The sequence below is a fragment of the Callospermophilus lateralis genome, chromosome 10 (assembly GCF_048772815.1).
Source record: "Callospermophilus lateralis isolate mCalLat2 chromosome 10, mCalLat2.hap1, whole genome shotgun sequence".
Lineage (NCBI taxonomy): Eukaryota > Metazoa > Chordata > Mammalia > Rodentia > Sciuridae > Callospermophilus > Callospermophilus lateralis.
The window spans coordinates 24,090,555-24,117,936 of NC_135314.1; the positions used below are offsets into that span (position 1 = coordinate 24,090,555).

Sequence of the window (27,382 nt, forward strand, 5' to 3'; positions counted from 1 at the left end):
GGCGCGCGGCGGCAGCCTGTGCTGCGGCCGCCTCCGCTACGGCCGGAAACAATAGTGGAGGAGCCCGTGCCGCGCGGAACGGCTGCGGCGGCCCACCGAGCCGGACGGTAAAGACCCCGCAGTCCAGTCCCTGTCCCGCCCGCGCCCCCTCCCGGGTCGTCCTGCCTCCTTCGAGCCCCACGTCCCATAGCCCCTATCGCTGCTGCGCGCCGAGTGCCCCTAAGGACCGAAAGACGGACGCGGGTCCAGGCTGTCTGAGGGACGGGCGTGCGCCCCCAGTGCTGGAGGCCGGATGGTGACCCGGTTCCCGAGACGCTGAGACTGACGGACGGGCTGCTGTGGCCCTCGGAAGCCTTCTGAGTGGGAGGAAACCTGGGGCGAGTGGACGGGCGCTCCCGGCAGCCGGGCTCCGGTACCCTTCTCTCGCCCTGACCCCAGCTAGGGTCCCTTCTGCCGTGCCTCACCGGTCGCCGTCAGACTTTGGGTGCGAGCATCAGGGACGGGTCCCGTCTTCCCCGGGTATTCACCTTCCCACGTGCCTTTCCCTGCCGCAGACCTTCGATGGGAAGCCTCGCTACGCCGAGTTAGCAAAACGCCTCTAAGGTTCCCACAATGAAGTTAGCAAAGCAGTGCCTGGACCAGGGTCCTTTTTCTGCTTTTTACAGGGTTAAGTTGGTTGACAGAACCCGGGCTGAAAGGCCGCGCTAAGCTCCTTGTGTATGATTATTCAAGGTCTGGGGACGAAGAGGGAGGACTAGAATACCCGCAGAGCTTTTGCCTTTAGATCCAGTGAAATATGGGAAGGGGGTGGGTGGATGGATGGATGTAGTGTCACCTGTGACCAGGCTTTTACTTGGCTTTGTGGTTTTCCACATTAAAAGTATGATATTGAACTACAAGTATGGCGATGCTTTTATGATGGGGCTGTTGGGAAGAGCACCTTTCTTGTTTCCTAGAAGTTGTCAGATATTGCATGCCATAATGTCAAGTTCTCGAAATTGTATAACTTTCCTGTTTCTTAATAGGGGCAGTATGAACGAAGAGGAGCAGTTTGTAAACATTGATTTGGATGATGACAATATTTGCAGCGTTTGTAAACTGGGAACAGACAAAGAAACACTCTCCTTTTGCCACATTTGTTTTGAGCTAAATATTGAAGGTAAGAACATAGTATAGATTTAACTTTGTAACGTGAATTTTACACAACTACTTTATGCTGAACTGGTTATAAGGTAAAATTAACACTTATTGAATGATTGGAAATTGTGCTAAGTATAAAGTGTGGAGATTAAAAGGGAAATGAAGTTGAAATGATGAATATAAGAGAGAGCTTTGTTTTTAAACACCTACATACTAGTCCCCTTTTTGTCAATATAAAAGCAAGGTATGGATGTTGCCTCCTAAACATGTTTTCTGGTTGAGATCTTATTAAATGTGTGTGTGCATTCCCTTGTGTGTATTAAGAACTAGCATACCATTTAATTGATGAGCAAATGTAATTAGGTCCTACCATGCTAGTACCTGAATGAAGTGAGCTCCGACTCTTTTCCCTTAGTGTTTCCATCATCTGGAAAAATGTTTCTATTTTTTTTTCTTTTTTTTTTTAGTTTGTTGCCATTTGTATTCATGCACCCTGTTTCTGAAATTTTTGATAAACTCTTTTCAGTGATCACACACACACACACACACACTTGGTAATTTTTAAAAATTAAAAAGCTTTATAAAATTTCTTAATAATATTACTTAGATACCTGAGAAAAAAGTTCTCTAGAGATTTAAAAAATCTCTTATTGAAGGTATTTGTGTTGATCCACAATTAATGTGTCTATGGATATCAATCATTTGCTTCCAGGAAACGTGAGATATGTTTCCTTAATCTTGACATTGTTATATTAAAACTTTGAATCCTTTTAGATATTTTTGAGTTGCACTAAAAAAAAAATTAATATTCCTGCAAAAATAAAAATTTTCCTAAAATTTAAATTTTGACTTTTAACCGATAGGTTATCAGTAGGAGGATTTTTATTAGATCTTTAGATTGTGTGTGGACTATTTCTAAATATTAGCAGTTCCTTTTTCCTGGACTGTTGAAATTTTTCCTAATCTTCATTTCTTCTGTTTATTAAGAGATATGAATTTTTTTTTTTTTAATATTTTATTAGGGGCTGGGGATGTGGCTCAAGCGGTATTGCGCTCACCTGGCATGCGTGCAGCCTGGGTTCGGTCCTCAGCATCACATACAAATAAACACGTTGTGTCCGCCGAAAACTAAAAAAAATAAATATTAAAATTCCCTATCTCTCTCTCTCTCTCTTTAAAAAAATATATATATTTTATTAGTTGTTGCTGGACTTTTATTTTTATGTGGTGCTGAGAATCGAACCCAGTGCCTCACACATGCTAGACAAGTGTTCCACAACCCAATCCTGAAATGTTCTTATAGTGAACACACACCACACACATACACACTATGATTATGTACCTTGAAATTCCTGTTAGGACTTGTTATTCAGAAATGGTGTAGTCACCCATAGTGTGTGATGAGCATCATAGATTTCCTGTGAGTTATATAGAATACCTATAACTTTGGCTTTAATGAATGTAGTAATTATAACTAATTTCAAAAGGATGATGTAAAAGTAGTGTTCTATAGTATTTAAATTACTATTTTCTTAATCATACTAGAGTAAAAGATATAAAATTAATATTCTTTGGAAATAGAGTTGGCCCTGGATATACCAATGTGTTGTAGAATTTCACATTTAGATAAGCAGAGGCATTAGAAATTATCCAGCCCAAACCCCGTGTTTTACATCTGAGGAAACTGAGGGCAAGACAGTTGGAACTGCTAAAGATTATTGTAGTGGTGATGGTAGGCTATTGTTTTATGCCAGGCATTTACTTTGAAAACTTCTGTACCAGGCATTATACTAAGCATCTTACATGGATTATCTTGCTCAGAATAGCTCTGGAATGACTACTGTGATTATTCTTTTTAAATGTGATGGAACTGAACCTTAGAGACCTAAGAAATGGACTTTGAAGTCATACAGCTAATAATTGACAGTCCTGGGCTTTCATGCATGGCCATCTGGTTCTAGTATATATAATCCATTTATTTACTATCAATAGTTATTTTAATTTTAAGACTGATGTTAGAAACCTGTCCTCCTGAATTACAGTTTGTTATACTTGCTGTTTGTTCTGCCAGCTTTTCCTAACCAGTGCTTCCTGCTAAGTCATCATTAGAAGGGTTCACATTATATCAAAACTTTTTTGCAAAACCAAAATTTTCATAATTGATTTTCTAGCCTTTTTAAATATGCCTTTTAACTGGTTCTCAATCATTAAATAGAAAATATACAAACTATCCTCAGGTGTCATCTTTGTAAACATTTCAGCTTTTGATATGTAAGCATAAGTCCTGTTTTTTGAAGTAATACTGTGTTACAGTTTGAAAGACAAAAACCATTCTAATTTTGAACTTAAACTACTTCATTTGATATTCTGTGTGTATTTTAGATATTGTGTATTAAAATGCCAGTTTAACTTTTGTGAGAAAAAATAGTTTAAATTTCTTCTCAAGGTATCTAGTGTTTGTTTCCAGCTCTATATTTTGTGGACTTTCACTTTTTATATCAGTTTACAGGTTTTTAAAAATTAGAAAAAGAGTGGTAAAGCAATCACATACCAGATGATTATTGCTTATATTCTTCATTAGGAAAACTTTTGGGGGGCTTGGAATGTGGCTCAGTGGTAGAGCATTTGCCTAGCTTGCTCAAGGCTCCAGCACCACAAAACAAAACAAAAACAACAACAAAAAAAACGCTCCTAGAAAACCTTTTCAAAGAGTTTTTTCAACTGCTAAATTCTCAACACAATGCCAGTCAAAAGTCACTCTCACTCTTAAAACATGACATTTAACTAGTAATTTGGTATAATTTTCTTTGTAGTATGGTAATACCGTAGTCACCTGGTTTTGTGGTTTAATAACTGCTAAGTTTGAGCTAAATAATTCTGCTTTTCGTTTTTTCCACAATGAGGCTTAGTAAAAATAAATTCTTGAGGAATGTTAACAGTTAAGATAGTTTTGAGTCCACACATTTGTAATAAATAAAAATAATACTTTATACTTTTTGGATTTATATCAAATTACACCAGTCTCCTACTAATCAACTGGCTTCTTGTTTAAAAGCTATGTGTTTGCATAGGTTTATGAAGCCAAAACAAAGGAAGAAAAGAGTAACAACAAAAGACAGTCTGATCTTGTTGCAGAGATTCTGTATTCTGGGCATGGCTCTAAGTTGTCTTTTTTTTCTGTGACTTCACAGTAGTTAAAAGGAATGGGGTATCTAACTTTTATGTACTTCCAGCCATAGATGATATGCTTCAAGGATCTAAAAAATGGATTTTGACAAATGTTTTTAAATGTTCTCAAAGTTGATTTTTTTAAGCCTATAATTCATTATTAGTGTAATTTGTCAACTTTTAAGATGAGGAGACAGATGCATGAACTTTCTAATCCCTGTGGCCTAACCTTGTCACTAAGACACTATAAACTTCCTATTACCTATGGACTAACCTTGACTTGAGACATCACATTTTTTCATACATGTTAATGACCATATACACATCTAGATCACCATGGTAAAATCTCTGAAGCTATTCACTACTATTCCCTTAGCTGAGGCAGAGAGCAAGGCAGTCTAGAATAGTCAGCAGCCAATAATAAAACTCAAATATAATGTAATAGTCAGAAGTGAGACCAGAGGGGGAAAATCCAGGGTTCAATACTGTAACTTCATATTTTCTACTTTCATTTTGTGTCAGAAAATTATGCAAATAGTTCTAAGATCATTTTTACTTTTTCTGATAATTAACTTGCTTTCTTTTCTATGGAGAAAATCTCTTTTAGAAGATTGGACTGATTCCTATTATACCAAGCAAACAAAGTTTTCAGTGTAAGTTGACCTTGCTAGTTGATGAGCAAGCATATTTCTGGCCACTCTCTGTGTAGTCCATCTTGGACTTCTTTCTATTCTGAGTGTTCTTTCCAGGAAGCAGAAGCAAATTCAGCTCCTTAGTAATCTTTTCAGCAATACAAATTTGTAGGTGTTTTCTCTTGTTTAAGGCACAGGTAAACACACTTTTTATTATTATTTTTTTTAATTTTATTTTTTTGGCAGTGCTATGGATTGAACCCAGGGGCACTTTACCACTAAGCTGTGTCCTCATTCTTTTATTTTTTGATTTTGAGATAAGTTAAGGCTGATCTGCAACTTGTGATCTTTCTGCCTCAGCCTCCTGAGTCTCTGGGAATACTGGTATGCACCACTGCACCTAGTGGCTTTTATTCTTCCTTACTTCTCTGATTTTGACTGTATACTGGTCATGGTTAATAGTCAGGAATCAGTTTGAATCTTAATGTTAAATTTGACTTAGTTTGGAAGTCAGAACTGGTTATTTACTGATTAAGATCTGTAAGTCTTTGTGTCCTACTTCTGACATATCATCTTTGCATGTAAGTAAAAGGGCCCACCCTAAACTGTAAATAGCAAATTCAGTCTTTCTCTTGTTTCTCATCATATAATGACAACATCATATTTTAACTTAAAGTAGCATTTTAAATATGAAGCCTAACATAAATTCTCACCTTTATCTTGGTTTTCTTTTATATACTTGGAATTAAATACTGAAAGGTTTATTTTTCTCCTTAAATGCCTCTGATTGTCACTTTAAATACATTTGAGTACTTTTTAAATGGTTCTAATAGTAAAACTTGATTATTTGGACAGAAGGGATAAAAGTGGAAAGTGGGCTGAATTGGTGATGTTTAAATTATTATTAAATTAAAATATTTTAAAAGAAAAGTAATTAAAACTAAGGTAACAAAATCTGGTAAAAACAAGTTTAAATCATACACAAATTTTGGTTTTGAAGATATATCTGTTAGGAATTAGGTCTGTATGTAACAGGAAATCCAAATATAATGAAAAAATAAATGAATATTTGTATTTCTTATGTAAGAAATACATATTTTTTTCTATTCTACCTTCCTTTAATACCCGATTTCGATCTCTCAGGTTACTGGCTACTGGAACTCTAGCCATTGCTTCCTTATTCCAAAAAAAAAAAAAAAAAAGGAGATGTTAGCATTCACTCCTGTATCTAAAAGAAGCTTTTCCTTAAAGTCCCTTGTAATTCCCCATTTCACTGCTCTTAATACAAGAGAAGCTGCTCCAAATTAAATCAGTGTTTTACTAAGAATGGAACAATGGATATTGAGTAGGGCACTCACGAAATTGGTGACAAAGAGGCCTTTTTAGTAATTAAAGGATATCTTACATTGGAGGCAAACTATTTGAACTACAGTTAAGACCAACAATAAGTGCTCTGATGAATCTTTATTTTTACTGTTTGAACGGAAAGCGCTTTTAGCAAAATAAGGGATTATATTCTGAGAAAGAGCATGCAAACAGACCTTGAGTGGACTGGTTGCCAGAAAGTTGGGTCAAATTTTAAATTTTTGACCTATCTCAGTACATAAATGTAATGATTAATGCTACTGCCAATAAAGAGAACCCCCTTTCTTTATTGTCAGAAACTTGTGTAATTAAGCATAATTAAGTTCTCATATTTTATAAAATTAGAAAATCTCTTCATAGCTAATATATAGAGCTCTCCTATTTGGTTCCCCATTTACTGTGTGATGTTGAGCAAGTTACTTACATGTATTATTCAGTCAGGTTAGCCCATCTAAGTTTTCAACAGGAAATGATAACATATAGCAAAAATGTCTGTAGAGATAAACAGGAAGGTTGAAAACCTTACCTTATAAAATGATTTTTAAGTATAATTGATTATTTATCATAGCTAATATATAGAGCTCTCCCACCAGGGATAAGAAGTAAGAAAGAATATTATCATCCTCATTTATATATGGTAAAATGAAGGCACTCAGATAAATAAAGTTGTAGACCACTCCCTCTATGATGGTGGCATCCACCTTGGTTTTCCCAATGCCTCTGATTACTCCTGGTTTCCAAAAAAAAAATAAAAAAGAAAGAAAGAAAAGGTAATATTGGCATGGCATGTTCTGTCCTGGGTCTTCCAGACTCATTCTCCCTGGTCTTTTGTAACCCTGTCTATATAGTATCTAGTAGATCACCTTCTACTTCATCTCCTTCTCAAGCTATCAGGATGTAGACATCTTGTGTAGTCCATGAGTACCTCAAACTGCATATCTAAATAGACCTTATTATTCTACTCATTCCATATTGAGGTTAAAAATGATGTATGGAGAAGAGAAGGTAAAGGGCTGTCTAGCACATAGTAATTTTCTTACATGTTCATTTAATACACTGTCCCCTCTGGTGTTTGCAGTTCCATAAGACTATGGATTAGAGCTTATTTTATTTACTAGTATATGATCAGCCATGGTGCTAGGACTGTCAGAGAGTACTGAAAGACTATTTGATAAATGTATTAATCTAAAGGAGACTTTAGAGAACTGCCATTATGAGTTTCTTCCTGTAAACTTGTCCACTGTGAAATTTTTTCGTTCATTCACCAAATCCCGTGAGATCTTTCTAGTATCTATTAAGTTTTGTGAACCTTACTAGTGGAAGAGTTTTATCTCATAATCAGAAGAGAAATATAATAATAGCCAGTAATGATACCAATAGTGATATCTGGTTACCTTATTTAATCAGGAGAATAAAAACAGCATTTTGCCCCAAACATAGAGCAAATAATTTTGGCAGGGCTATCTTTAGAATGAGTTTTTTAGATTCATTTGATACACTGTAACTATTTCTGGACACCACAGTAGAGTAGTATAAAGTTAAAACAAGTATGCAGAACATACAACCCAGAATAGGTGTTAATAAGAATATCATAATTTTAAATAAAGGATTTATTTGAATGTATAAAAATGACATTCTGGTTCAAAGTCACAGTTTATTCATCCCAGTAAATGACAGAAAATTAAAAAAAAACTGTTTTGTGAGATATGAAAACAGATTATATCAAGATTGAAAGGCTTTAATACTTGAGACGGAATTATTCCCAGCAAAGGATACATTTTTCATGATTGAAACGATTTATAATACTGTTCCTGGAGAATTGACAAAGAGAAATAAGCTGCTCAGGAGTAAAAAGTAATTTCTCAAGCACATGTAAATGACAATGGCCCCTGAAGAAAGAAGACAAAGAGGTTTATCTCTTATAGAAGTGAGGTCCCACCCTCTAGTTGGGAGAAGGTCCTTCTAATCTGTTCTAAATAAATACTGAAGGAATTTGTACTTTAGATAAATGCCTTATCCAAATCATAGTGAGGTATTGTTGGCCATGTATTATATACTTTATATGCATTATTTTATTTCATTTTTAATACAATTATATGAGACAGGTGCTATGTTATCCCAATTTCATGAATAAGGAAAGTGTAGAACTAGTCCAAAATTATAGTTTAGATGTTAAACTCAGAGTCTCTTGATTGCAGAAAGCCAAAGGACTTAAATCATTTCTGTTCCCAAAGAAAATTTCATGGACCCTCAAGAATTTCAGAAATAAAGTCTAGGCAAAATTGAAAATGAATTACAATGAAGTAAGGAACAAAATTTGGATCGTTAGAGATACATAATTTTAAAATAATTCTACCTGTGCAGTTATTTAATTAATATACATTCTATGGAATATCCAAAAAATTTGTTTTGAATGACCTCAAGAGAGTGGTGTGATGTGATTTCCATATAGATTATAATCTAAGTAAACAGTTATCTGCCAGAATCTTCTATATAACCTAGCATACTGCTCAAAAGGATGATTAGAGTAGCAAAAATGCTCATGTATCCCATATTTAAAAGAAAAGAAAAAAATCTTCCTTTTCCTCCCTCAAACCATAAAACTTGAAAGAGCATTGTTCAGTATCTCCTTTCTTTCCTTCCAACTTAGTCATCAGCCTCCTATAATTTGCCAGCCTCTTGCTTTGGTAATCTAGCTATCAACACCATAAATAGTTTTCATGTTCTTGCAGTTTTCAAAGTCTGACATTTAACATTTTGCTCTTTCTTGAAATACTGGACTCCATGGGTTCCATGATAAAGTAACTCTGAACTCTATTTCTCCCCACTTTTCTGTTGTTTTCCTGCATTCATTTCCTACTTTAGGTCCTTCTTTGAATTCTGTCCCTATCCTGTAATATATTTCTTTTACTGACATGTCTTCAACTATACATTTGCAAGCTTGGTGAAGTTAGCTGAAATGCCACAACCTGTTTTGCCAGGCGAATAGTTCATCTAGGCACCAGAGTTTTATATGCAACTTACTGCTAGACCTCTCCAAGTAGATATTTTGTAGGTATCTTAAATTTAAGTTTCTTAAACTAAATGTATCTCCTTACTTCTATACCTGCTCTCATTTTTTATTTCCATTATTATCAGTTCACATGGAGCCCCAACTCCCAGAGATTTTGATTCATTTGACGTTAGGAATTTACATTTTAACAGGAATCCCAGCAGACACTTAAATGCAAGTGATATATGGACCAGGTTCTTAAAGACTTAAAATATTGAGTTGTGTAGGTGTAGTGATGAGTTGAGTAGCACTGAAATCTAGTCTGAGCTGTGCTTTTCAGCTGTGTACATTGACAGAGGGTAGTTTTCCAGTTTGCAAAATGATATGGAATAGCGGCAGCCCTGTCACCCTCACTCTTTCCTTCCCCCTTACCCTCTCCATGTAATCTATCTCTGACTCTTGATTCTCTCTAATATGTTCCTTGTTCGTTATTCCTTCTGCTATACCTCAGTACAGGGTTATTCCTTCTTACCAGTGTTTCCTACAAAACCGCTTATTGCTTTTACTGACTTTATCCTCTATCCCTTATCCCTGCCTCACATATTTAGGTCCTCTCACTATAATCAGAAAGGTCTTAAAATAAAAATCTGATCATGACATTTATTTTTCTTACTATTTTCTTCAGTTTAAGCTATTAACTCCCTAAAGAGACCATCTTCATTATTTATCATCCCCTTGAAAGACGCTCTACAAGCCATTCATGCTCTGCTCTTTCCTTTCCCTTCGTTCTGACTTCTCTACTTTGATTATCTAGTTCCCTCTCTTTTCCTTCCTCCTCATATGCAACTGCTTGCTTTTGGAGTATGTTATTGAAAAAGAAAGAATCATAAATAAGACAATTGCCTATGTCACAGGGCTGCTGTAGAGAAAAGAAAAAATGATGACTATAGGAACTATATGTGTGTGTGTGTGTGTGTGTGTGTGTGTGTGTGTGTGTGTGTATATATATATATATATATATATATATATATATATATAGGATGTGAGGCAAATGTTAGTATTCAAATTGAAGTACAGAGGCTTTTCATCTTGTCTGAAAAGGTGAAATATTACTGAAGGTATTGCTATTATTTGGATGATATATTGAACAACTTCTCCATTAACAAGTATTAGACACTGAAGAGGTTTAAATTGATGTGGAGTTAGCCCTTCTGTGGTTTTCAGTAGGTTTTTCTGCTCTGGCTTCCTTCATTTTCCTCCTGTACCAGGTACCTACCAAGTGCTTTCACCAGTTTTTTAATCGTACAATGCATTGTGTTCATTTAACATCTTTCCCCTACACAAGCATACCCACAAATGAGAGAAACCCTTGAGATTCAGTTCCTTGCGTACTCTGGACTTTACTGAGGAATTTATTTAAAAGATTATCATTACCAGTTTGTGTGTTCAATCAGCCGCTACTGATGTACTTTATTAAATGGGGGAAATTCCCTCAGTTTTCCTGTTTCTTCTTTACTACAGCAAAAAGCATTCTCTACTCCTGCAGTATTTGTGTATCCAACAAGAATTGGCAAATAAAGCTCTATGGTGTTTATGAGTTTACTTTGAAGGAGGGGGACAGCTTTCATTTGATGGTTAAATACTTTTCTTTGCTAGACACATAGTTAGTCTAAAAAAATTTTCACAATCAAAAAAAATTCAGATTTTTAAGATAAATTTTAAGTTTTTTTAAGGTGAATCTTCTCTGATTCAGTTTCTTAATTTTTTGTTCACTTAATTCACTGGAACACTCAGTATATACCTAAAGTCTAGTTTCTCTTGGACTAAGGAACAATTTGTTTTTTTCCAAACAAAAATGTGTTTCTTCATGGGCACCTTAGTAATGTTTTAAATTTTCACTTTCCCTACTTAAAATGATAAAAATTTTGTTTTCCCAAAATAAAGTTTCTTTATTTCATTGAAAACACAAAGTATACCTATTAACATGACAATCAAAATATAGGATGCAAAATGAACATAGAGACTCCTAATCATACATACTTACTAATGATCTCAATATTTTTGGTGTGTTCTGCTTCTAAATTTTTGGCAATAGGGCATGTAAAGAGGAGATAAATTGTATTTTAAAAATAAAATTAAGGGCTGGGGATGTGGCTCAAGCGGTAGCGCGCTCGCCTTGCATGCGTGCTGCCCGGGTTCAATCCTCAGCACCACATACAAAGATGTTGTGTCCGCTGAGAACTAAAAAAATAAATATTAAAAAATTCTCTCTTAAAAAAAATAAAATAAAATAAAAAATAAAAATAAAAAATAAAATTAAGCATTTATGCCACTAAATAACCAGCTTTTTCATTTAATATCTAAGGAACATCTTTTTCATGTCAGTAGGTAAAATTTTACATCAGTTTTTTTTAAGGTTGAATCTCATTCATAATTCATTTAACAATATATCATTGGTGATAACTGTTTAGTTTATACTTCCAATTTACCAGTACTAAAACTTTCTTACAGTCTATTTTTTTGCTTGTCTGGTTAAATTCCTATTGTATTGTGGCTTAAATATCCACAACTAAGCTTATAGGTCAGTCATGTCCCATTTTACAAGCATCATTTGTTTTAATGTCTTCTATTACTACTAAATTGATAGCATATAATCTGTTGTTTACAAAAGGATTCATTGCAAATCTACTAATTATCTTTGTCCACATATGAATATAGCACAATGAATCTTGCATGCATACATATATACACACATAAAATTAAGCACTAATTGAAATAATAATAATAATAATAGAAGGGAAAACAGTAGAGTGGATAGAGGAGGGAGAAGGAGAGGGATAAAATTATGTGCATGTGCAAGTATGGCATAATGAATTCACTTTTATGTATAAATGTAATATAACAGTAAAAAATTAGAAAAAAAGCTATTCTTTTATCAGAAATACTTCATCTTAATTTTGTAATCCCCGTATTTAGATCGAAGTTCTTTTTACTCTAGAATTGCTATGATATTTATGACAAAAGAGTCACAGTATTTAAGGATATTAATGCCAATTAAAAGTAGAATTCAGATTCCTGGTTATGAATCAGTATATTCTTGCCCCAATAATAGTTTCAAATCCTTGTCTTTATGTATAGTTAGTGTAATTAAAAGAAATGCTTATAAAAATATGATTGAAATAAAGATCAGCTAAAGTGTATGTTGTTATATCATTACATTTATGTAGTTCACTTTGGCCTGCACTGCAATTTCTTATTTCTATTTTATCTTTTTGCAGTGATTCCTTGGTTATTTCTTTTTCTTGTTTTAGCTTTAGTTTTCTTACTAGTGATTGGTAAGTTGTAACGATTTTTTTCAAATTAGCTTTAATTTTTACTATTTATTACCTAGAATAGTAATTGAATAAGAAGTACCTCAACTTCACTAGCTAAAATTCACTAGTCTCTTTATTAAATGCTGTTATAAAATACTTATCCCGAGGAACATTTACCTAGAATTTCAGGATAAGTGATTCAAATATATGTGAAGAAGTTGAATTAATACTTTTGGATAAGCTTTTCCTTTTGTTTCTCTTATCTATAAGAAAATCAGTTTCTCAGAGTATTAACTGAGCAGATAGCAATTGGGGAGATGAAAGGCAAAGAATTCATCCAATTATCACATTTCTTGATTTGGAACCCGTAAATTTACATTGTCATAATGTTTCACCTCCATTCATCATATTATTATGAAGGTATTTTTAGGGCTATGTTTTGTTTAAATAACATTTGTCTTTGACTTTATTTATCATTAATAAACTATTGTTTTTCCTACAGTGTAGTTAGTGTCTCTGTATGTCACATTTAAGTGGATATTTAAGTGGATATAATAAATCAATCCTATCATAGTTAATTTGAGTAGCTTTTTTAGGAGTCTTTTATGACAACTTCATGTTAAAATTATTTTAGAATAAGTATCAGTGCACTGAATTAAATCTGCGTAATGGAAAAGTGAATTATAGAGAAGGTTACTTAAGTCAATTGAATTATTGGCTTAAAATTTTTGTAGTATAATTTAAATTATCGTGCTACCTAAAAAATTACAGTCTAAATATGATGTATTTTAATACTGCAAAAAAATATTTAGCCTTTTATATTCTGTGTTGCTAACAGCTTAGTATCTTATATTAATCTTATATTAATAATGGTTTACATCCATGTTCGCTTTCCAATAGCCTTTTGTTTATCAGTTAACTATATACGAGCTGCCCTGTCCGATTTAGTAGCCTAGCCAGGATGTGGTTATTTAAATTAAATTAAAACTTGAGTTCCTAAGTCATATGCACTGTATTTCAAATGCTAATAGTCACTTGTGACTGCCAGCTACTTTATTGGTTAGTTCAGATATAGAATATGTCATGTCCATCATCCCATAAAACTCTTTTGGATGTTGCTGGTTTAAAAACAGGTAGTTAAATTAGGGAATAGACTTGAGTACGAATTGTTATTTTTTTGTACCGTTTTAATAATAAACAGTTGTTATGTAGGTTTGTTTCCTCAACTTTCCAACTGTTAGAATGAAAAAGTAGAATTCACCGAGATAGATGTTTTTTGTTGTTATTGTTTTAACAAGTCATTTGAAGTTTATATATCCTGTCAATAAAACAACCCAGTTCTACGGCTTTCTTGGTTATTTGAGATTAAGGTTTTTCTTTTTAATATTATCTGTCTGAATTCTTAGCTTACTGACAATGGCCCTTCCAATTTATTTATTGGATTAAGCTGATTTGATTAACTACTTGATCCTTCTCATAACATATGCAGAAACTTGAACATCCCTACAGACATCCCTAAGCTGAAATCTTCTGTCTAGTGACCACTTGTTGGCATATCTTTCTTTAAGGCAATACTTGTCACATGTGGAAAAGCAAGTTGCTGGACCCATCTGTTAATTGGCTTGGTGTGCTTGCCAGTAATTCCATCTGCTACTAGGGCAGAAATAAACAATTACCTCTTACTTTCAAACAGTATGTTGGGTACTTGAACATGGCAGACTCTATTTAGTCATTTAAGTGGCTCTTGAGTTAGTAAAGGTCTGGAGGGAAAAGAATGTGGAACTCCTTTACTGTAGTACTCTCTAAATTGCATAGAACAGCTGATAAAATTTTCCAAGAAGCATAAATCTATCCTATTTTGGATTCAGAAGTAGGCATTCCAATCTTGCCTTCCCACTTTTGGTCTACCATATTTAGTTCCATGATAGAATAGACAATTTGAACATCATCCCACTAACAGTTAGTTATTGGCAATAGATAAGATGGTGATAGCTTTTCCTGAATCATGGCATGACTATTGCTTGCTCATCAGATGCATAGTAGTTTAGTCAAACTGGGTATCAAAGCATCACTCATACAAGCAGTATTGAACTGCAGCAATCCATAGAGATATCAATATATAGTCAGTACAGGACAGGTGACCTGGCGTGGCTCAAAAGCCCATGAAATTAGTTATATGACATTTATTAAGAGAGTGATAAGAACTGTTTTGAATTGAAGAACACTTGCTCTATTTTCTTTTGGTAGCGCTCTTTAGTACAACCCATTGTCTGCCCAGATCTCTGATTTTGATTATAAAGATAAAACAAAAAACTGAGAATTGTATATGAACCTAATGTTTATTTTCTTTAAGACACGTGGAGACCAAACAAAACTTGTCTGCAGTATGGATCCAGTCCATAGGCTATGAGTGTGCCACCTGTACCTAACAGGGCTTTTCCTATATTCCTTTTATAAGAAATGGTTATTTGCTCAAGAGAATAAAGTAATCTTTTAGTGCTTTTAGTCTTTCCTAGTGTAACTGTTTGGCCCTCCTCCCATTTTTATAAACAATGCTTGTTTAAAGAAGCACAGTAATACTTCTTAATATGGGCAACTCCTGTAAATGCAGATGCTTGTATTACCTTTCTTAGGAACTAAGAGTATCACAAAAAGAAAAACACCTCACATCTTGGGAAATTATTTCAGCTGGGTAAAATGTAAATTTCCATGTAAAAGATTTTGAAGCAGTTTATTTCTACATAAATTGTACAAATGTTTATGATATTTGATGGCAGTATACTTAAAACTTTTTCACAGCATGTTAACAACCTGGAACTTAAATCATAACTTAATTTTCTTGCCATGTTTAAACATCAAGGAAGAACATATAAACCCACCATTTGGAAAACCCATGCTGCCAATTCTCTAATTCTGCTCAGAGTTTGAGGTTAAAGTTGACATGCTGTGATATATGTATCTTAAAACTTTACAACCAGCTACTGTTCATATTCAGTCTACCTATGGAGCATCAAAGTATATAAGACCATTCCTTTGATTGGAAGATAGAATAATTAAATTCAAAATAAAGTCTGGTTGATAACAACTAAACATGCATAAGGCAGTCAGATGGTGTGATTCAGGAATGTGAAGTATAAAACTATGCAGCATCAGTGTAGAGACAGTGCTGAGAGTGCCATTGACAGGACTAGCTGGTGAACCATCAGGAAAGATTACTTTTGCTTACTTTATTACCTCCATATTTTAAATAAGATCTTCGGGAGATTAGGGATAAAAGGCAGAGGATAATAGGATATCTGATAGAAGTTTTTAAGTGTTTTTGTATTTATGACTTTTTTGTGCTATTTGGAGTATCATCTTTATTAGGAAAAAAAAGTTGCATTACTGCAATAGGCATATTAAATATAAGTATAGAAATACTCTTAATTTTAAAGAGTAACAGTGGTAATTAAAGATAAATATTTACATTTTAGTAGCCTTTGAGTTTCTCTGGGTTTAACTAAGTTTACATAAAAGAATTACCTTAAAGAGTTAAAGAATACCAATGTGGGGATAGCATGCCAGATGGGTTAGTGGGAGGGTTTTCAAAGTATATAAGTGGTTTATATAAAAAATCTGAGAAAAAATAACTGTTCAATATGAACAGCTTAACTTTGTAAAATGCCACTGTTCATACAGAAATTTCTAAAATCTTTAACCAGAAAAACCTAGTACTTTAAAAAAAAAAAATTACATCAGTATGGTTTCCAAGTAAGATATTGGTTCTCTAATAGTAATAACCTTTTCACCAAAAAAGTGACATAGGTATCTTTCAGGCATGTTTTAAGGAAATTTTTATAGTAATTACTATGTGACATTGGCCTTCAGAATTTTTAATTCAAAGAAATCTTTGAACTGGTTTGGAAATTCCTTATAATTCAGTTCCTCAAAAGTATCCATTCATTTAATTACATTTAAATTCATTCCTTTTCAAAAGCTGCTTAAGAAACAAATTAGTGCTGAGAGCTATTTACACTTATAAATGCAATTAAAATAGAAAAGTGAGTTGAGAAACTCACTGAGATCTCTAATAATAGCAATGGTTGTTTCTCCCATATTAATTTGAAATGATGAAGTGGAAAAAATATAGCTTCAAGAATTCAATTTAAAAATTGACATGTATATTACTGTTGTAAATTGAACTACTTACATTATGTTTTTAGACTAAAAAGTAATTTGTTATATGAAGTAGTGTATTTTTAAAATTTTTTCTTTTTTTTTTTCTCTACTGCATGGGGTATTTTAAAGTATATTTAGAAAACAAACATGTCCAAATTGAACTTTAAAATTAAGTTGTTTGAAAATGTTAATATAATTGATATAGCTAAAGAAGTTAGAGGTGCAAATCTCAAAGAATGAATTACAGTGTACATAGTAAAACAGCCCTCTTTATATTTGCACTGTCCGTAAATTTCTATTTAAAAATATATCAGATTAAACATAGGTGTACCTTTACTTAAAGATGCTCTTAATTATTCTCTGAGCAGCCTGGTAGAACTGCACATTCTTCCTAGTACTGGCAAAACTTCATTGTAGTAGACTGTAAATGATAATTGGTAATAAGGTTTGTTTGGGATTTTTTAGAACATAGTTTTAATTTTTTTCTAATACAGTTGCTTTTTCTTGAGTACCTGCTATGTGCCAGACACAATAACACTGAGAATGCATATGTGGAAAATAGATATGGTCCCCTCTTAAACAGAACTTTCCTAGTAACAAGAGATAACCTCTAATAAAGAGGTAGTTTTTAAATAAACTATCCAAGATGTATTGGTTAGAGAAGGATTCTTAGAGAAGGTGAGAACTAGACAGATGATGATGATGACTCCAATTTGCAGTGAATGGAGGGAAATGAATGATTTAAGATGTTGTAATTGCTAGGTTTATGGGAGAAAAATCTATTAAGGTAGATAGAAAAACATCATTTAAAATGTTTATATTGGACCTACAATTTAGCTATTGTGAATTGTGCTGCTATAAACATTGATGTACTGCATCCCTGTAGTATGCTCCTTTGGGTATAGACCAAGGAATGGGATAGCTGGGTCAAATGATGGTTCCATTCCCAGTTTTCCAAGGAATCTTTTTTCTATATTGGCTGCACCAGTTTGCAGTCCCACCAGCAATGTATGAGTGTGCCTTTTTCCCCACATCCTCACCAACACTTATTATTGTTCGTATTCTTAATAGCTGCCATTCTGACTGGAGTGAAATAAAATCTTAGAGTAGTTTTGATTTGCGTTTCTCTAATTGCTAAAGATGTTAAACATTTTTTCATATATTTGTTGATTATATATCATCTTTTGAGAAGTGTCTGTTCAGTTCTTTGGCCCATTTATTGATTGGGGTTTTTTTTTAATGTTTTTTTAGTTCTTTATATATCCTGGAGATTAGTGTTCTATCTGATGTGCATGTGGTAAAAATTTGCTTCCATTCTGTAGGCTTTCTGTTCACCTCACTGATTGTTTCTTTTTCTGAGAAGCTTTTTAGTTTGAATCCATCCCACTTAATTGATTCTTGATTTTAATTCTTGCACTATAGGAGTCTTATTAAGGATGTCAGGGCCCAATCCGACATGATGGAGATTTGAACCTACTTTTTCTTCTATTAGATGAAGGATCTCTGGTTTAATTCCTAGGTCCTTGGTCCAGTTTGAGTTGAGTTTTGTGTATGGTGAGAGACAGGGGCTTAATTTCATTTTGTTGCATATGGATTTCCAGTTTTCCAGCACCATTTGTTAAAGAGGCTATCTTTTCTCCAATGAGCATTTTTAGTGCCTTTGTCTAATATAAGATCACTATAATTATGTGGGTTAGTCTCTGTGTTCTCTATTCTGTACAATTGCCCTTCAGTAGATTAATGGATAAAGAAAATGTGGTATTTATACACAATGGAATATTATTCAGCATTAAAAGAGAATAAAATCATGGCATTTGCAAGTAAATGGGTGGAGTTGGAGAATATAATGCCAAGTGAAGTAAGCCAATCTCAAAAAACCAAATGCTGAGTGTTTGATATGAGGATACTGATCCATAATGGGATTTGGGGGATTGGATCAGAGGAATGGAGGAACTTTAAATAGTGCAAAGGGAAAGAAGGAGAAGGGAGGGGGCATGGGTTTAGGAAAGTTGGTGGAATGAGATGGACGTCATTACCCCAAGTACATGTATGAAGATACGAGTGGTGTGACTCTACATTGTGTACAACCAGAGACATGAAAAATTGTCCTCTATATGTGTGTGTACCATGAATTGAATTGCATTCATATATAAAAAATTAGAATAAATAAAATTTTAAAAAAATAGAAAAAAGTTTATTGATGCATTATAGTCATATAGTGGGGATCATTTGGACATAATCATATATTTGTGGAATATAATTGCTCCATTTCTGTCCTCAATACTTGCCTCACTTCCCACACCCTATTCTTCTTCCTCTAGAGACATAATGTGGAATTCACTGTGGTACGTTCATATAGAAACAGAGTACAAGTTGGTCAGTTTCATTTCACAAGTGCTCATTTTTTTGCTATACCTCATGCCTCTCTTGGATCCCCTTCCTCTGCCTCACTGATCTCCCTTCTAATTTCTTTGGGCTCTGTCCTTCCTGCCTCCACTGTTTTCCCTTATTTTGTTCTAGCTTCCCCATAACAGAGAAAACATTCAACCCTTAACTTTCTGGATCTGGTTTATTTCACTTGTTCTCCTTTTCCATCCATTTACTAGCAAATGCTATAATTTCATTCTTCTGTATGGCTAATAAAAATCCATTGTGTATATATGCTACATTTTCATAATCCATTCATCTGCTGATAGACACCTGGGCTGGTTCCATGACTTGGCTATTATGAATTGCACTGCTTTAAACATTGATGTGCCTGTATCACTGTAGTATGCTCATTTTAATTCTTTTGGATAAATACCCACAAGTGGGATAGCTGGATCATATGGTGATTCTATTCCTCATCTTTTGAGGAATCCTTATACAGCTTTATGGAGTGTGGTTGTATTAATTTGTAGTCCTACCAGCAATGTATGAGTGTATCTTTTTCCCCACATCGTCACCAGCAAAGTAGTAAATAAAACTTGTACTTACCATATAAGTAGGAAAGTCTTATGAAATTATTTAACAATTTTTATGCACATTGGAAAAAACAAAGTTCAGATGTTTGAATGTACCTCATGAGAACAACTGTTCATATGTGGCTATAATATTAATGTTCCGGAGGTATGCTCACATAGCTTAAGATAACTTTTGAAGGAACTGATAGATAATTTAGCATATGATTATGTATTTGTTATATGTTTGAAAATGTATTCTAAATTTTAAAAAATCAAGTTAGAATAGTTTATTAGGAAATCAGAAAATATAAAGTGGAATATAAATAATTTCATTATTTATGGTATATAATATAAATAATTTCATTATTTATGGTATATAATGAATTTTTGTGATTTGAGTTGTACTGGTTACTGAATCTTGGCTAATTGAGCTTACAGCTATATAAATAATAATTGGGTATGATGCATTTCTTCTTGAAGATAAAATTATCTTGAAAGTTTTACTATAAAATGAAAATGTGAAAAATATTAGATGCTTTCATTTTTCTTTCTTTTTTTTAACTTGACAAACAGTTTATTAACTTTTTAAGACTTTTATTGTATATTTTCTGGTTCTGGTTATCTCTCCAATAAAAACAGAACTAGTAATTTAAGAAGATGATTTACCTTTTGTTTGGGGGAGGAGGGGCTTGAGCATTTCTGATATTGAGCCTTATAAAGGAAACTTCTGCAGGTGTGCACTTCAGGAAGATTTGTAAGGAAAGTATTGATGAAAAGGCCAGGAGTCAATGAGAATAAAGTTCTGGCCATGCACAGTGGCGCACACCTATAATCCCCGCGGCTCAGGAGACTGAGGCAGGAGGATCACTAGTTCAAAACCAGCCTCAGCAACTTAAAGAGGCCCTAAGCAACTCAGTAAGACCCTATCTCTAAATAAAATACAGAAAAGTGCTAGGGATGTGGCTCAGTGGTTAAGTACCCCTGAGTTCAATCTCCAATACTCTACACCCAAAAGAAGAATAAACTTCTGGGTTTAGTAATATTTTTTGTAGTGACTCTTGGTGGACTAGGATTAAAATTGAATCATTAAATTCTTAGGAAGGCTTTGTTTTTTTATAAGAATATTACTGAATATATAGTTAAATTGAAACACAAGTTATTAGGCCACATTTTATATTATTAATGCCAATATTCTGTAGCATTTTTTCCTCTAATTTATAAGCTATAAGGGACTGTTACTAAGATTTGTATTTAAAGTAGCTTATAAACATAAACGTTTCTTTCTTTTTTTCCTATAGGAGTACCAAAATCTAATCTTTTGCACACCAAGTCATTGAGGGGCCATAAAGACTGCTTTGAAAAATACCATTTAATTGCAAACCAGGATTGTTCTCGATCTAAACTTACTAAAAGTACTTATGAAGGAGTTAAAACTATTTTGAGTAAGAAGATAAACTGGATTGTACAGTATGCACAGAATAAAGACCTGGAATCAGATTCTGAATGTTCCAAAAATCCCCAACATCATCTGTTTAATTTCAGGCATAAAACAGATAAAAAATTACTCCCACAGTTTGACTCTCAAGTACCAAAATATTCTGCAAAATGGATAGATGGAAGTACAGGTGCCATCTCAAACTGTACACAAACAATTTTGGAGCAGAGGGAAAATACAGACTTTGGCCTTGCTGTGTTACAAGATTCAGGTGCCACCTTATGCCATGACAGCGTGTTATGGTCTCACAGTCACAACCAGGCACAAAAAAAAGAAGAGACTCTCTCAAGTCCAGACGCTAATGGCCAGACCCAGAGTCTACATTACAGCAGAGAGGAATGTAAGTGAAATGGGAAGAAAGGTTAAACAGAAGTTTGGGGTGGATGTATTGTTTGGTGGTTTTGGAGAGGTTTTGTTTGGGTTTTTGCAGTTTTATAAATGAGGAATGTATCAAGAATTTTGATTTAGAACCACAGATTGGTTAAGCATAGTATTTAATAAAAGATTCACCTTAGCAAAAATGATTTGTATTTAAGCAGCTTATAAAACACTTTGCTTTAGAATAGTCATGTGTATGTCTCACATGTTATGTTTGGGAGTTCTCTATCATTTGTTTTGCTATTTTAATGATTAAATTGAATGGAATCAGCAAACTCAATTGGCAAGTTCAGGGTTCATATAGTTCAGAAGTATAGCCTCAACTAGTGGCTAATACACATTGTCACATTACTAATCAATACCAGACTGACTGGGGGTGGCATTTAAAAGCAAAAATCTGACATTTTTACTAAAGGCTAAAAGGTAATGTATGAATTTATTTAAAAAATAGAAAAAGTAACTGTCTATATGAATAAAAATCACAGAAACTAAGGTAATATTAATTGACTTTGAATCAGATACTTAGAGTCAGAAGGGACTTGATGGGTAAAGACTAGCACTTTTTAAAACCTAAAATAGAATTGGAGATACCACAATTCAACAGACCTACTATTAAATATTTTTTGTGAAACTTTTGCTTCTGCTGGAGGGGTTGTTACTGCAAGAGATGTCAAATGTGGTTTTTGCTGGTAGGTGTATTGAAAAGTTCTCCATATTATAAGAGCTAATGAATGAATCCTGGGGTACTCTTTAATGTTACGTTGGCAGATAACTGCAATTTTTTAAAATAGGATACTGTATTAGGCAACAAATATTATTATATTAGGCAAATTATATTGTAGTGGTAACAATGAATGTATTTTCATGTTTCAGTGAATTTGATGACTCTTGGTGAGGTAGAGCAACTGAATGCAAAGCTCCGGCAACAAATCCAGGGTAAAGAATCATTCTTAAATGTTTTTTCACATGAAACTTTTGAATCAGAAATCTTCTGTGACAAGACACCATTGGCTTTAGCAGCATTTATATTTGGAAAATACAAATTTGAATTTTTTAGTTTACAGAGCAAAGAGAATAAGAAAACAACTTCTTTATGAACTGCAGGGGAAGTAGGTCCTTTTCTTTTCTAATTAAAAATGGAGACTAGAGTTAACCTGTTACTAACATTTTACTGATTATGAACTACTGTGCCAGGGATTGTGGATGTGCTCCCTGATAGTTCTTTAAGGCCGATAATATTAGCCCTGATTTTTGGTTTGTTTTGGATACCAGGGATTGAACCCAGGGTGCTTAACCACTCAGCCACATCCCCTTCCCTTTTTTGGAGATAGGATCTCACCAAGTTGCTTAGGGCCCTGCTATGTTGCTTAAGCTGGCTTTGAACTAGCAATTCTCCTGTCTCAGCCTCCCAAGCCCCTGAGGTTACAGAAATGTGCCACAGTGCCTGGCTTGTTTTATTTTAATTATGAACAATTTTAAAAACATATAAATGTACTGACACTGACATAGTGAAATTTTACCCATCTTTACCAACTTCAGCTATTACCAATGCATAGCTAATTTTTCTTCATTTCTACTTGTATCCATTCCTCTTGCCCCACTTCCTCTCCAGTGTGGATTATTTTAAAAATAAGTCCCAGAAAACATTGTTTTGTCCATAAACACTCCAGGATTTTCCCTAAAAGATGACTTTTATTAGAGAAGAAAAACCCTACAATCTTATTATCTCATACCTTTTAAAACGCTAATAATCCCTTACCATCATCAAATATGATGTTAACACCAAGAGTTAATAAAGCTCTAATTACCCAATTATCTCCCTCTTTTTTTCTTTATAATTTGTTCCCATTTAGGTGAGGATATTGCACTTTGGAGACTTTCAGCCATTTTTTACAAAGTTATGCCATTCAATCAGTAACAGATCAAGGATTCTAAACCATTTTTAACTCCAAAGCTAATAGTCTTAACTGTAGACTGAGAGTAATTATGATGATGATGATAGTAATAGCAATTTGTATTCATCAAGTACTTATTCTGTGTATTTTACAAATATGATCTCATTTCATCCTGGCAGTAACCCGTTTAGTGTTTACTTTGGTTTTTTTTGTTTGTTTTGTTTTTGTTTTGTTTTGTTTTGTTTTTTGTATGAGGAATTGAACCGAGGGCACTTAACCATCCCCGGCCCATTTTATTTTTTATTTTGATACAGGGTCTCACTAAGTTGGTGAGGCTGGCTTTGAACTTGCAATGTTCCTGTCTCAGTCTCCTGAGCTGCTAGGATTACAGGCATAAGCCACAGTGCCCCAGCACTATTATTTTCAATCTTAAACATAAAAGAAATTTGAAACAGAAAGCTTTAAATTACTTGCTTGAGGCACATAATAGTAGGACTAAGAATTTGAAAATTTAGATAATCTGATTCCAAAGCCTCTTAGAGAAGTTTCCAGACCTGGTTATTAATGGGCACTTTCTATGCACACATAAATTTTATTGCGTATTGGTGAAACCTATTTAGAGATCCTAATTGAGAAGTGGCTCAGCTATAATGGTAACCACCATTTCTGCTGTGTGGGTCTGTAGTTATTGCTTTTGACTCTTTTTTAAGTTTCAAACTACAGAGACTTCCAAGGATGATCAGAACCCAGCTTTGAGAACCCAGCTCTTTCCTTGAAGTCCATTCAATTTCATTGCTTAAATTTTCCCAATGCATTCCTTTCAGAGTTCTTATATATTTTGAAAATATAAGTCATAGGATTAGCTTTAGTTTTCTGTGTACTAAAAAGGCAATTTTTTAAAATCTCTACAGAAGTATTTGAAGAGTTAACACATCAAGTACAAGAAAAAGATTCTTTATCTTCAGAGCTCCATGTCCGTCATGTCGCCATTGAACAGCTTCTCAAGAACTATTCCAAGTTACCATGCCTACAAGTAGGACGAACAGGAATGAAGACACACCTACCCATAAACAACTGAACTAATTATTTTTATCAGTCTGCCAAGAATGCAACTTGAAGAAGTTTTAAAGAAGGTTACGTCCATTTTTTTATGGTCATTAAATTTGCAAAGTTTAAGGCACAGTATTTAACATCTTTGTCTAATAAAACAGATCATTATACCCTAGTCTTCTAGGATAATCATTTGGCTTCATTTTGGGAATCTTTCCCATAATCGCTAAATGCCTCTCCCTAACTTTTATCACGTGTATGTTTAAATATACTGTTACAGTGTGATTTTATTGTCAAAACAATAGATTAACAAACTCCATATATTAGCCTGAATTACTAAAAATAATTTTAAAAGGGAAATGGAATTCATAATAAGCACCTCTTATTTACTATGAGCAATATTTTAATATAAAAAATTTTATATAAAAAATGCTATTTTAGGTACCTTTTCATTCTCTTTGTAAATGTGTATTTGAATGGCTTTGTGTATTTACACTTATATGTGTGAATATGCTCACCTATATTTCAGATCACTTCATTTTATTCTCTTAAATATGATGTTTTTACAGTTGTTATCTTTCCTTCCAAAGATAAATGTATTTTGGAGTAGAAATCTATCTAATTGAGTTGTTTTAACTTCTAATAACTTATGAAAATAAGAATAACTTTTTAAAGCAAATATCCAAGTATATAAAATACATTATTATTTTCTAACAAAAGTAGTTCTGAGATGGCTTAGGAAGAAAATACTAATCTAATTTTGCCTCCATAGAAGTGAAAACCTCTTCTACTTTATTATTACTTTCATTCTAATGACTTCCTTGTGTTAAAATTTAGATAGAGTAAGTCAAGCCTCACTTCCAAGTCAAAAGTAATATCTTCAATTTGAAAGTGTCCTATTTTGGAAAAAACTTATTTCCCACTTCACATAATTTCAAGAATTCTTAAATTGTCCGAATTCTGTTATCAGTGTCATTGAAATTAGTGTTCCAAGAAAGCTTTGTAAGGTGTTTTTCTAAATTTTAGAATCTAAGATAACATTGCTTGACATTAGAAAAATAAAGCTTCTAAGTTAATAATCCCATGTTTAGAAGGTTATGCTTATAAGCTGCCTGTGATGTTTCCAAAGAGTTGTTAACTAATAGATGTTAAGTTAAAACTATCAAGCAGCTAGATAGTTTTAATAATGTATTACAGCAAATACTATAATCAATGCAAAATACCAGTGGATTCTAAATTCTGTTTTCAGCTGGTGCTTAGAATGTATTTATGAGGTAGATCCTTTGGTTGAAAGAATCTACAGAGAAATCTATTCACTCAGCAGCTTCATACATAAAGATATGAATGACTTCTGCTTAAATTTGGCAGCTTATCCTAGGTTGGGTCAGATTTTAATCTTAAACATAAACAGTATTTAAGTACACAAAGATATTCTTCACTTTCATTGAAGGGAACTTTGTATAATGCTAAGATATATGAAACTGGACTGAGGATAATAATTGCTAATCTCATTGATTTTATTTTTCTTTAAAATATGGCATAACTGTCAAGCTTTTTATAGGGAGCTCTTGAAATATTCTTTCAGTTTCTCTCAATTCTTTGAGTCATCCAGAATGAATTTAAAATCCAGGGAGTAGGAATGTGGATGCATTGCCTTAGTTTTAATAAGCTTTAAATTGAATACGTGCAATATGAAAATATCCAAATGTATACGTTGACTAAAGACTTGTGCTGATTATGCCAGTTAGTATTTTAGTGCTTAGTTGTTATGGTTACATTTTCAAATTTGACTTTACTCTTTTTTGGCATAATTCATTAAGAATGTTACCAGCCTGAGTAGTTGCACATATTTGGGCTTCTGTTTAGATAACTTTGGGACAGTCATAAAAGTTTGGGATGTGTTGCATTTCATATCAGTAGTAGCATATTTCCAGAATATGAGCCATATGGTACAGTCCTAAATACAGTAGTGTTATCCAAAGGAAATGTTTGCTTATCCCTTAGAGTTTTTTGGCAAATACATAGCTTTTACTAATGAGTTCAGAATGATTGGGTAGGATTGTGCATGTACTAAGGTTTAATTGAGGACTTCTATTTATTCCATTTAGATAGTTCTGCTTAAGCTTGTTTTCAAGGGAAAGGTGCTCCTAAACTGTCTATGGTGCTGGTATTCACACTAGTACTTACTCAGATGAACTTCTAGGAAAAAAATTTTGAAATATTTTGCATAGCAGTCTATCCAAATATTTGGTAAACTTATATATTCTCATCCTTTGTTGATTGAATATGCAAGTATTGTATGCTAAAATAAGGTTCAGGAACAGAGTTGAATTATAACTTGAGAGAACATGAAATCACAAATTCCATATTTGACTGTTTTGTACAGTTCTTAGTACATTTTGAGAAAGTTTAGAAAAATATCTCACGTATGGCTTCAGTTTCAAAAATGGCAAAAAAAATAACACTGCTAGTGAAACATTACTGACATTTTCAGAGCTTTTTTTTTTTTGTATTTCATAATTAAACAAATTGAGTTTTAGAAAACTGGAAGTCAAATATAGTAAGGCCTTGGATTTGATACCCAGCATCATAGAAAGATAAGTAACTAAATAAAGTGTTTAAATCATTGTAATATTTACTTTTGAGATTCATCATCTTATCCATTGATCCTGGTATTAATATCTAAGTCCTTAAAAAGACATGCACTTGAGGTACCAATAACATGATTCAGGCAGCCAAATGATGTTCTATTCCATTATGTAGTTTCTTTCCCATTTGCTGATATCAGAGCAAAGAGATGTTCTTAGTTTTTCCAAGTACATGTTCATTTCACCATAAAGTGCCCATTTTTAT

The 27,382-nt window shown here is 33.5% G+C and overlaps 1 protein-coding gene across 1 annotated transcript; it reads left to right on the plus strand.

Annotated features, from left to right (window-relative positions):
• Window positions 1-31: 31 nt before the first annotated feature.
• Window positions 32-27,100, plus strand: C10H21orf91 (chromosome 10 C21orf91 homolog). The gene is made up of 5 exons (XM_076868475.2): window positions 32-107; window positions 1,026-1,159; window positions 21,010-21,546; window positions 22,458-22,520; window positions 24,391-27,100. The coding sequence occupies exons 2-5, from the start codon at window positions 1,033-1,035 to the stop codon at window positions 24,555-24,557; spliced, it is 894 nt and encodes a 297-aa protein (XP_076724590.1). The 5' UTR covers window positions 32-107; window positions 1,026-1,032; the 3' UTR covers window positions 24,558-27,100.
• Window positions 27,101-27,382: the final 282 nt, after the last annotated feature.

Coding starts and splice junctions, on each gene's coding strand:
- C10H21orf91 (XM_076868475.2), top strand. CDS start 1,033: ATGAACGAAGAGGAGCAGTTTGTAAACATTGATTTGGATGATGACAAT. Junction 1,160..21,009: donor TTTTGAGCTAAATATTGAAG/GTAAGAACATAG, acceptor TTTTTCCTATAG/GAGTACCAAAATCTAATCTT. Junction 21,547..22,457: donor ACATTACAGCAGAGAGGAAT/GTAAGTGAAATG, acceptor TTCATGTTTCAG/TGAATTTGATGACTCTTGGT.